The following is a 12,147-nucleotide window of genomic DNA, read 5'->3' on the forward strand; positions in this document are numbered from 1 at the left end:
GTCTGTGTGAGCATGCGAAAGTGTATGAGTGTTTCTCAGTACTGGGTTGGGTTGGTGCGGAATAGTTGGCGGTTCATTCTACTGTAGCGACCCCTGATAAATAAGGGCACTAAGTGGAAGGAAAATAAATGAATGCTTAAAAGAGCAAGGAATTGTTCACAGTATTTCCTATAATATTTTTTCTAGAGAAAGTCTTTTTGTTTTATTAAGGCTAGAATCAAAGCCGTTTTATTTTTTTAAGAACAATTTAAAGTCAATATTATTAGCCCCCATCAGCAATATTTTGTTTTCGATTGTCTACAGAACAAACCATCATTACACAATGACTTGCCCAATAACCCTAACTTGACTACATGCGCTGCAGTGTAGGCCTTGCACACGACTGACTCTGAGCTCCAGCAGTCACCCAGGAGAGCAGTGCACTTTGGACAGTTTATCAAGGATGTACCGCTGGATCACGTCTCATTATAGTTGTTAAATGTGATAATTAATTAATCTTGTCTCTATCTAACGACTCTTCGGTCTTTTGAATCTATCAGGTAACATGTCACAGCGTCAGTACACTGCTTCAATCTTTCACTTTCACCTTCTTTCACTTTTACGGGTGTCAAAAGTTTGTTTATGCCATTATAATGACACAGATCACTCTGCTTATTCATGCCAAAGTCTCGCGGAAAAAGTGATTGACAGGTGGTAATCTGTGTAATTTATCTTTATTTATTGATGATTTAGGTATGGGTAAAACAAAGACCATGTGGGTCAGGAAATGGTAGACCTCAAATAATTAATTTGTTATGAATTAATCCATTATTCATAAATAATTAATTCACCGCCGCCCACGACAGCGATGCCATTGTCCATTGCAATGTTTCACATTAGACATCATACGATGCCAAATTGGTCGACATCACCATACCTTAACTGTCATCATGGCAATTATAAACGAAATCGGTCATTAGAAATAAGTTATTGAAACTATTATGTTTAGAAATGTTAAATAAATATTATTTCTGTTAAAGAGAAATTGGAGAAAAAAATATACAGTGGGGCTAATAATTCTCTCTTCAACTGTTTATATTTTCAGTATTTTTGAGTACATTTTATTCGTTTGATTTTTACTTTGTTTTTAGTTACCCATTAGTTTTGTTAATGCAAATTGTCAAATTTCATGATTTCATAAATATGTATAGGTGTAATAACCTTATTTACAGCCATTCATGACTTCGGTCCCATTAAATGCACATCTAGAAATCTCAGCATGTACTTTTTTTTTAATGCATACATACTGCACATTTTTTCATACTAACTCCAAGATAGCATCAGTATGTATTTTATGTGATTTTTGCACATTTTATTACAGAAAAATGCAGACTAATTAAAAAAAATAGCTTTTTCTATTATTAATCCTCTAAAAAAAATAAATTAACCCGGAACTAATCCAGCATATGTTTTACAATGAGGATGCCATGGCAGCTGTAACCCAGTATTGGGAAACAACCATACACACACCCATAAGCTGCATACCAAGTAGCACACTATACTCTATGCACTATGTACTTACGCACTCAACAGCATAGTACATGTATGTAGTGTCGTCCCAAATGGAATACTTTTTTTTTTTTAACTAAGCTGAACTTCAAACCGTTTCCCCAATTATGTTTGACGGTCGCCAAATTGGTGAAATAAATAGCCGCATTTCCACTATCAGGCCAGTGCGAGCCAGGGCTTATATCGGGCCAGGCCGGGCCAATCGCCCGGGAGGTTGAGCAGTGAGGCCGAAATCATGTCGCGTTTCTACTGTGGGGCTAGTAGCTCGCAGCGCGTCACGTAAACCCCGCCCCCAGAACATCCCCCGAATCGAACGTCACTCAAACCGCCCACTTCAGCGAGAATCATGCAGATAAAGCACATCATCACGAAACTATTAAAATTAGGACAACCAAAACAAACAAATGACACGTTACTGTACAGCAGTACAACGCATGTCTATACCCACATGCCTGTGTGTTTTCATTCATCATATTCATTTACTCGCCGACCGACTGGCATCGAAATCCAGTGGTCTTGCCACCAACGGAGGGACCCGGAGCGCAGGGAGCGCACACATCCATATAATACCACATATATAAAATTCTCCGTTAATAACTCGATATAAAATGTTTTTTATAACATCCTCTAGACAGAATCTGTCCAACATTCATCCCAAATGCTCCGGAGAGAACTGAAACATGATTTTTTCCCCCTATAGGCTTTATGACACTTAATAGGTGATTCCCTTTATTTAAAGATGTTGCTTATTATATCTAAAGTAAAGGAAAGTGTTCAGTGTTTCAGCACATAAGAGCAGCACGTAATAAAATATAGCCTATATTTCGTTGCGCTCAGCAGCTATGCACTAATAAAGCTCTTTATGTATTTAAAATGTCCTTTTTTAATTTTACCACGTCATATAAAAACACACACACTTGTTTGAGGACACAGAACACATTTTGAACTTGCAGTTTTCCCCGTCAAAAAAAGTGCTGCGCGGCTGCAGACAGAAAAAAAGGTCGCCTAGTTTCTGCGTTCACTCACCCCGAAAATGCTCAGTTTGCATGATTTGATTAATTTCATCGTATCCAAATACTTTATAAATAATATTTAAAACATTTTCCGGTGTTTATTTATTTTTGTTTTTTTTAGAAAATATCTAAAATCTTTTTTTCAAAGAGGCTTTTGAAAAATGAAAGTTTAATATAAATTTGAAACAGTTTGATATAGTACCTAATTGTTATAGCTATAGCTTTAGTTAGTTTTATATTGGTTTATTTATTTAATGTGATTTTATTATAGGCCTATCTAATATTTGTAATTCTTTAAATTATTTCAATATAGGGCTATTTTATCTAGATATGACACTATTGTTTTGAGCCTACAAAAGTGGGCATGAAATTTGTAAAGTTTAATGTCTTACTGTTGTATTCATATAGTGTATTATCTCCAAAATAAATTAAAACAATAAAAATAAAAGAAAAAAGCCGCTCGCGGCATCAACAGAGCTATGAATGGAGCGCTTTTTTCGGTCTCACACACATACACAGGCATCTAAACGCGCAAAAACACACACAGTATTAAACTTGACAAAACCTCTTGAAAACTACTGTCTGCTGTGTCTTTAATATGGTGTAAAGATTATTATCCGTTATTGAAACATCAAAGATGCAGCAAAGAAAGATCATTTTATGCAACAGCCTTACATTTAAAAGAGAAACTTAAGGGCGATCATATGCAAAAAAAGACCCCAGCCTATAATTTGTTCCAGATGTTTTCTTTCCCTTATTTATTTATTTGTTTGGCGCATGTACTCGAGTGCGATCGGAAAACTGTGCCCGCCTCTCCTTTCACTCCGCCCCGAAGCCCCGGCTGGCCCTCCTTGGCCCAAGGTATTCGGCGGGCCGAAAAAGGCTGGCCGTTGGCCCCGAGAAAGCCCCGCTTTGGCCCGATTAGGCCCCGGAAGTGACAGTGGAAACGCCACTGGCCTTGGCTCGCCCTGGCTCGCTCGCTTTAGGCGCGATAGTGGAAACGCGGCTAATGACCAAACTACCAAATAAAACCTGCCATGAGTACTATTCACTATCGGGAGGCACTATAATCACTCTCGTAGGAGAATTTTGCTTTCACAATCCAAAATGAATAAATGAAATCAAGCATAAGCGCCCGAAAGCTCCACCCCTTCCACTATGTGAGCAAAGCTCGGTCGTTGAATGTGTGAAGTGTCCAACGTAACACACTTCATTTTACCGGTTGAATTAGTGCATCATTTAGGTAATTAAAGTGCACCTATTATTATTAGAGGTTTCAGTGTGAATGCACTACTTGCATTATTTATACTACAAAATGCCATGAAATGGTGCATAAGTATGCGATTTGGGACACACCTACTGTATACGCTACAGCCAATTTAGCTTACCCAATTCACCTGTACCGCATGTGTTTGGACTGTGGGGGAAACCAAAGCACCCAAATTCACATTTAGAACATATAAAAGCAACATACACATCCAAAGCTTGTAGTTTATCACCTCCGCCTAAATGGATACAATAATTTATTTCACTTCACCTCATACTTCAGTTTCTCTATAGCAGGGGTCATCAACTATATTTTTCAGAGGGCCAGAGTTTTACCAGACTGCCAAGAAGAAAATCAAATAAAAATCTAATTTTGGCTTAACATTATGTTCAATGTTTATACTTTTTCCATTTCATTACAAACTGAAGGCATTTGATTCAGGCTCCCATCACCAATACCACAGTCAACCACTAGGAGTGATAGAGAGTTCTCCACAAACGCAGTGAAAATGCTGCCATTTGACGAGGCGGCTATTCAGAGCTAGCTGGCTGAAATTTAGGCCGCAGGCAACGTGAAGGCGGCTCTCCGGTGCTGAAAGCCTGAGCGCATTTTGGGTATCTTGTCCCGAGACCTATGACACATTGAAAAGTCCGACAGCGGCCAAGCCGGATGTGAAAACGTTGGTATCAGAGGGGAAATGTAACTTTAGCCATTGATTAAGCACTGTGAGTAGCCCGTTTCAGCATTGTGATTTGAGTTAAAGTCCACTTAACGTTTCATTTGATGTGCGATGTGTGTTTATTTGTGATCTGTTTTGTTCTGGTGCCAGGTTATTTATTTACCATGCTGTTTTAAGTTGTCAGGTCCTGTACTGAGGAGTCTGCTAGTTTCAAGCATGTTGTTGAGACTTAGAAATAAAAAACAAATGTTAAGTAAGGGCATGAGGAAAATTATGCCTTCCTTTTTTTATTTATTTATTTATTTTTTTAACCTGTTTGAAACAATAAATGCTTTATAGTCTGTCCTCATTTCGGAGTGTAGCCTTAATATAGGCAAATGGTAGTTATTATGACAAGAGACTCAGTTGTTGTTATTTTTAGTTGCTTTAATAGTGTGGACCACAATTTTCTTTTTGATCCTCACAATTTTGGAATCCAGTCGCAGGCCAAATTGAATGGCTCAGTGGGCCGGATATGGCCCGCGGGCCGCCAGTTGATGATCAGTGCTCTATAGTATCTGACATGCCCCGTCCACTTCTTCTCATTTGCTTTTCATTTGATGCTCTTGAGCTCAACCACTTTCGCTGACGCTATTGGCTGTTTTTTTTTTAAAGGGGAGGAGCTACTCTCTGTCCCACCCTCTCTTTGTGTTTCAGTTGAGATTGCGTCAAACATCTAATAAAAAAAGCACATTTCAAAGCACTTCACTGGACCTTTGTTATAAATAACCTCTTCATGAACAGAATGTTGTTGTATGTGTGTGTGTGTGTGTCAGGCTGGAGCAGGATGTTAAGAAGCTGAAGGCAGATCTGCAGGCCAGCAGACAGACCGAACAGGATCTGCGCAGTCAGCTGGGCTCTCTGGGCACCTCCGAACGCAGCATACGCTCCGAACTCGGCCAGCTGCGGCAGGAAAACGAACTACTGCAAAACAAGTGAGACTCCCATTCTTCACCATAACATATAACCCAATGCAATGCTTTAGCTGTGTTAATGCGAATTCTTTGTGTGCACGTTCAGACTTCATAACGCCGTTCAGGCAAAGCAGAAAGATAAGCAGACGCTGGGGCAGCTGGAGAAGCGTCTGAAGGCAGAACAGGAGGCTCGAGCCGCAGCAGAGAAACTGTTAGCAGAGGAGAAGAAACGCAAGAAGCTGGAGGAAGCCACGGCGGCCCGCGCTGTCGCTCTCGCTGCTGCAACCAGGTGCTCACACCTTCCCATCATGCCATTGAAAATTAAACAATTTATAGCTTCACCATCATCCATCAGCAAACTATCACAAAATTCCGCTATTTCCCTCGTCATTTCTGTACTCCTTTCCATGATGCGTGAATAACGTGTTTGTGTGTGTCAGAGGTGAGTGCACAGAGTCTTTGAGGAGGAGGATTTCTGAGCTGGAGGCCGAATGTAAGAAACTCACGCTTGACATCAAGGTGAAGGAAGATCAAATCAGAGAGCTGGAGCTCAAAGTTCAAGTGAGGAGACCTTCATGTTTTATTCAGCCTCAGTCAAACACAAAATCTGACTCTTCTGTTTGAAAAGTACAAAATAGACATTCAGCTCCTATTCCCTCTGCCGTGTCTCTCTAGGAGCTGCATAAATATAAGGAAAACGAGAAGGACACAGAGGTTCTGATGTCAGCACTGTCAGCAATGCAGGATAAAACCCAGCATCTGGAAAACAGCCTCAGCGCTGAGACCCGAATCAAGCTGGACCTCTTCTCTGCCCTCGGAGATGCTAAAAGACAGCTGGAGATCGCACAAGGTTTGTACTATATCTTTAGATTAGCTTTGATTGTTTATATCAGGGATTCCCAAACTTTTTTATTCCGGGACCCTCCTAGGCAAGTAATTCAATCTCAAGACCCACCATAATATTGTATTATGGAAAAATGGGTAAAAAAATGTAGCCATTCAAAGCACTCAAAAATATATGGTGTGCGGCTTTTTGGATTTTGCGATTTGATATGCACAAAATGAGGCTCGAAGTGCTTTTTGTGGGATGCTGGCTGTAACTGTGATCATTTTTTTTGTTGAAAAAGATACTCTTCTTGTTTTCAGAAAAGAATATGATCAACCTTTGATCAAGCCCCTGGATTATGATCAAGCCCCGTCACATCGCAGTAAACTCCACTGCTGGTGTAGTCATAAGAAACTAAATAGCTTTTTGATCGACTACTACAAGCTGGGAAAACGTCAGATAAATATGCCAATGCAATTAACATTATTGCTAACAAATAACAAATAGCTTCAAATGATTGAATACATAGCAAACATTTGAAAATATTGACAATAAAATAAAAGGTTTAGCCTATTAAAATCAATGGCCTATCCAGAAATTAAATAAAGCTATAATTAATCTATTTCACTTTTGATTGTATTTGCGTATTGAAGTTACTAGTTTTAGTGAAGAGCAGCAAATGAATCTCTCATTGTGTTTTGTTTAATAACAGAGGTATTAATGTATGAATGCACAGATCTATAATGAAGCATTCGACTACTTTAGTAACTGTTTGTGCTCATTTAAGAGAAAATTAGTAGTGTTTAAAATAAAACAAGCAGGACGGAGCAAAAAAAAAAAAAAAAAAGCACTTTTCCGACGGCCCCTTACTGAGAGCACCGCTCAGCGCGAGCTCTCCCGGCTAAACGCAGATTGCGAGAGCTCAAACGGAGCAGTGCATATAATGTCGAGCGAAAAAAAAAGAAACAGACAGCTGTGAAACATAACCCGCTTTGTCTTTTTGTAGGAAACACACTTTAGATATTTTTAGGGTAAGAGGTTTTTGAGTTATTGCCGTCAATCGTACTGGTTTTGATTCACCGCAATGTAAATATAGTTGGACCAATGTGACGTTCCGCGACCCACCTTTGTTCACTGTGCGACCCACAGTTTAAAAACCCCTGGTTTATATGAACATATACTTTATTATCGCTTTCATTTCCAAAACACATTTAATACAATCATCAGTCATACTAACAACATTTCCTTTGTACTGCAAATTTTCTTATTTTTACCCCTAGTTGTTTTTCATTTTTACTTTCTTCTATTAGTTAATAATATCCACCACCATCCCTCGAAAGAGTTATTCAAAGTTCACCCAATAAAATTTAACAATTTTACACATCAACACTTTTATGAAGAGTTCAGAAGCAAATCCCTCTAAATCCATCAGACCTCTTTTCTTGTAAATGAGCCTTTTCTATCAGGCTCCTATAATTAGGTTCAGAAATTTCATATGTGTAATGTTACGACTTTTAAGTTTGGCTCTAGGGTTTAAAAGGTAACATTTAAAGAGATAACATTTTGTGGTGAGTTGGTGGCAAAATATCAATTACGACAACCAAAATACTGCAAAAATAAGTAAATTTATTATTATTATTTTGAAGCATTCAACCTCAAATTTGACAGACTCCCCCAAACATTGAAAACAGAGTACCCGCGGGGCCTTAAAAGCATTGAAAAAGTCTTAAATTTTATAATGTTAAATTAAGATTATTAATGGCCTTGATAGCCTCGAATTTGGTATACAAGTTTTATGTAGTGGATGCACCTCGCTACGCATATAAGGTTAATGATGACCGCTATTAAAAGAGGTCACCCGGAGTCCCCGTTCCTGCTCCCCAAGCACTCACACACACAGGCCAAGTTGTCAAAAGTGGTAAAAGATTTATGAAACAAATATATCAGTATCAGAACCAAGGAACAAAAAGGCCAAAACAACAAACAAAACAAGGTACGCTACCTAATATTAAATTTCTTACCTAAACCGAAAATAAAGTTCCGTAAATGAATCATACAATTCTACCCTCCATAACTATCCATTAAACATGAGAAAACAGGACAAAAGAAAAAGGGTCTTCCCTTTGATCATTCAGCAGTAAGTAAACATTTAGCCACAACTGACACAGAATACTGTCCTATTACCGTATTTAACAGAGTATCTCACCAGATGACTTTGGAAAAAGGTTTTAGACAGAAAGATATCACTGCCACACAGAGAACTCAGAGTGATCTGCTCACACACACACACAACAGTAAGGGGAAACAGGAAGAGAACTCGATGATGCTTTTATAACTGCCGCCGCCCCTCTCACAGCTGCACCTGATCTCTGCTCATGTGGAGAGAGAGAAAGAGACAGATAATAGAGGATACAACACACACAGGAACAATACACACAAGCAATGTCAAAATAATGCTACTCAATATGTAACAAGTCTTTGATTTTGTTACAAAGGTCTTATTTTATTCATTTATTTTTGCCTTTCGTAGCATCAAGTTCATACTGTAGCAAAATTAACTTACTTATGTAGGCTAATTAAAAATTTGTTCAGCGTAACGTTGAGAGCACCTCGCGCTCCTCGTCATAGCAGAAAGCTAGAAAGCTGGTTACTGTACTTGGCAAGTGAGGTACTGAACAAGATAGTCGCTAGCCTAGTTTGTCGGCTATAATGGGAAATTATCAGTTTAATTCGCTGTGGCCAAGGAATCCAAATTACGTTTACGTCAAACCTGTGCCAGGAAATGACTGCAACGCCCACTGCTGTTGTTGCCGGAAATCTTTCAAGCTAGCGACGATGGGTCGCTGCCCTGGACTCCCATATGAGGGGTGCCAAACACTCAACATGTAGTCTCGTCAGCGCCTGCCACCTATTGTGCAGTTCTGTGCACCAGAGACCTCTTCAGTTACTAAAACAGCTTTGGCAAACAGTAGAAGAAATTTCTACATTAGAAGCATTGCCACCACAGACAAGGAACAACCTATCTTACTGTGGCTTAACACCAAGTCTGTGGGCAGAGCTGAGGTGGGCCCCCTAAAACTATCTCAGAGCACCACTCTTACACATAAAATGAGAACATTATAGAGGTTTTCAAAACCATGTTTCCTGATTCTGAGGTTGCAGCTACATTCTTGTGAGGAAGCAACAAAAGCGCATCTATTAGTAAATTCGGATTGGCTTCTTTTATTATTGAAGAACTGACCGACCAGGTCAATAAGGCAAACAACGGGTTTGTGGTCACGTTTGACGAGAGTCTCAATAAGATGACGAAAGAAAGCAGTTGGAGCTTCATATTCGCTACTGGGTGGACGACCACACTGTTGCGAATGTATTAAATATAACTAATAATTGAAATCAAATGTTTTAATTAATTCAAACCTACTTGCACATAATAATTTTCCAAGAGTCAAAATTTATACATATTTCTCATTTTTCCCTCATACTTCTGTCGAAATGGGTATGACGTTGGCATTGAATTTCATTTGAAATGGTATTAAAGAGTCTTTAAAAGCCTTGAATTTCATTTGGAGGATACCGGTGGTACCCTGGAAAAGCACTTAAAGTTGCTCTGTGTTTGTGTTCTTTTAGGTCAGATTCTGCAGAAAGACCAGGAGATTAAAGACCTGAAGCAAAAGATAGCAGAGGTGATGGCCGTCATGCCCAGTGTGGTGTATTCAGCAGATACAGGCAGCATGACCCCCGTCACGCCACATTACTCCTCCAAGTTTATGGACACCAGTCCATCAGGACTGGACCCAAATGCTTCGGTTTACCAGCCATTGAAGAAATGAATGCTTGTCTCTCACCAAAACAGACACGCACACATACACACACACAAACACACACACACACACACACAGTATCTGGTTGTTTTTTTTTATTTGAGTTTTTTCTCCATAGGCCCAGATTCAGAATCATCTTTGGCATGTCTGTGGCTCAGATCGCTTTTTTGTTTTCGTCTTCTATTACTACAGCTTCTTGCCTGGTCAGAAGGATGTCGTATTGTGTGACTGTATTTGTTGTAGTAAAAAAACAAAGACAAAAAAGAAGACTTTTAAGGGACATCACACGTCGAGTAGGAAACTGCTGTTTCTTTTCTCTTGTAAATGTCTAGAAACCTCACAGAAGTCGGCGAGTATCTTCCCTCAGTCCATTCAGAGATCGCTCGCAACCATTTTTGCTCCTCTTCTTTGGATTTCGGCCTTGATTTTTACCTTTTATTTTTTTGGAGGATGCAAACGAAGCAAGGCAAGATCCGTTGTCCCAGGTGCTCTACCCCGTATCAGAGGCAAGAGGATTTTTACTTAAGAATGTCACCCTCTAATATATCAAGAATGTAACACAGTGTTCAAACAAAGTCCCAAAAACAATACGTCAAAATTATCTCTCGAAATGCGTCAGTATGACAAGATCGCCAAATCCCGATCTTCTAGGACTTGTAAGACGGACCGAAGCTTCAGTTCTTCCTCCTGCGACAAAGTGACGAACTGTACGCCACAAACACAGTGAAAAATTCACCACTTTACAGATAATCAGTGCCTTCATGGGACCTCATTGGTGGAACCGAAAGATCTCCCTCCCTCATGCCTCACACACCCTTTATTTGGTCCCCGAACGGATCACCAGCCCGTTTGACAAGGCGACTCTGCTCCTGTTTTTGTGAATTGGGTCATTTGTTTACATTTATTTATTTATCTATCCGGCATTGCGCTATTGCACTGTTGACTTCGACGAGCTCGCAAGGGAATATGCTAAAGTACGAGAACACAGGAGACGTTTGCTTCGGTTTTCTTTATGGTATTTTGACCATCTTTCAGTATCAGACGGAAGCTTTAGTGTAGTCCGGTGCCAACTAAATAGTAGGACTGTCATTTTTGTTGGGGGGGAAAAAAAGTGTTTCAGATCCATCAGGTTGCTGGCTGGTCCAATGATCGGAAGCTAGAGGAGCGTATTATTATTATTGGTATGACTATTATATATAGTTTTTGTCTTGTTTTCAGAGATACACTTAGATTTGCCACTTGATGGCGCTGTTGCGTTCGGAAAGTATGGTTTTATTTGAGCCTCTTGGAAAGGTTTTCATTGGACCATCTACACTCGGTGAACACAGATCCAGACGTCATGCTTGATTTAAGTATTAAAGGGAAACGCCTTGAACTTTGACCCAACTTTCAGATTTGTGTTTAAGTGACTAGATTTTGCCAATATAGCAAGTTCTGGTTTACAAACAAGCAAACAAAAAAAAAGCGGGAAGCTGGTTACTGTGTTAGTATTTCATTGGTTAATGATGGGCGGGCGGGAGGGAGGGAGGGGGGCGGGGGTTAGCCGGAGTCAGTCATACTATGTGGTATTGTAGTGCTCTCAGATGGTTGTAGTTTTTGGTGTCTGTGTTTTTTCAAGCTATGATGGAGGAAGCGGTTTTTCTGCGACGTCCAAGTGGTTTAAGTGAAAGAAGGGGGAGGTGGGACAAAAGGCAGTTGTTTTGTTTTCTTTGCCCGCTGTCACTTCTCGCTTTCTGTCTGTTTTCCAGCCAGACCTCGGCTGCACTCTCTCTGTGAGGTCTCTGTGAGGTTTCAAGTAATAAAACGTTTTTTTCTGGCATCGGATTTTTCTCTTCTTGGTTGCTGTGTGTTGTAAGTGTTTGCTTGCATGCATGGGAGTGGATGCAAAGTGATTAATGGCGAGTAAACCTATTGTTTGTTTGTTTTTTATTCGAGTAAAGGGTTAATTTAGGAAGAAGAATGACATCCACATCCACATTTAAAGTATATAAATGAGTTCAAATGTTTGTTCTCTATGCACCATCTCTTAATTAGATTTTT

The 12,147-nt window shown here is 39.7% G+C and overlaps 1 protein-coding gene across 5 annotated transcripts in view; it reads left to right on the forward strand.

The window, feature by feature from the left end:
* maco1b (macoilin 1b) overlaps window positions 1–11,926 on the forward strand; it is a 45,975-nt gene extending 34,049 nt beyond the window's left edge. For 4 of the 5 annotated variants that reach the window (XM_005157048.6, XM_021480543.3, XM_073919419.1 and 1 more), the window contains exons 7-11: window positions 5,323–5,481; window positions 5,567–5,749; window positions 5,901–6,021; window positions 6,136–6,310; window positions 9,914–11,926. In XM_005157048.6, coding sequence (XP_005157105.1) covers window positions 5,323–5,481; window positions 5,567–5,749; window positions 5,901–6,021; window positions 6,136–6,310; window positions 9,914–10,116 — 841 coding nt within the window. In that variant the 3' untranslated portion in view covers window positions 10,117–11,926. 5 annotated transcript variants of the gene reach the window in all.
* The last annotated feature ends 221 nt before the right edge of the window (window positions 11,927–12,147 follow it).

This window comes from Danio rerio, chromosome 13 (assembly GCF_049306965.1).
Source record: "Danio rerio strain Tuebingen ecotype United States chromosome 13, GRCz12tu, whole genome shotgun sequence".
In the NCBI taxonomy this organism is placed as follows: domain Eukaryota; kingdom Metazoa; phylum Chordata; class Actinopteri; order Cypriniformes; family Danionidae; genus Danio; species Danio rerio.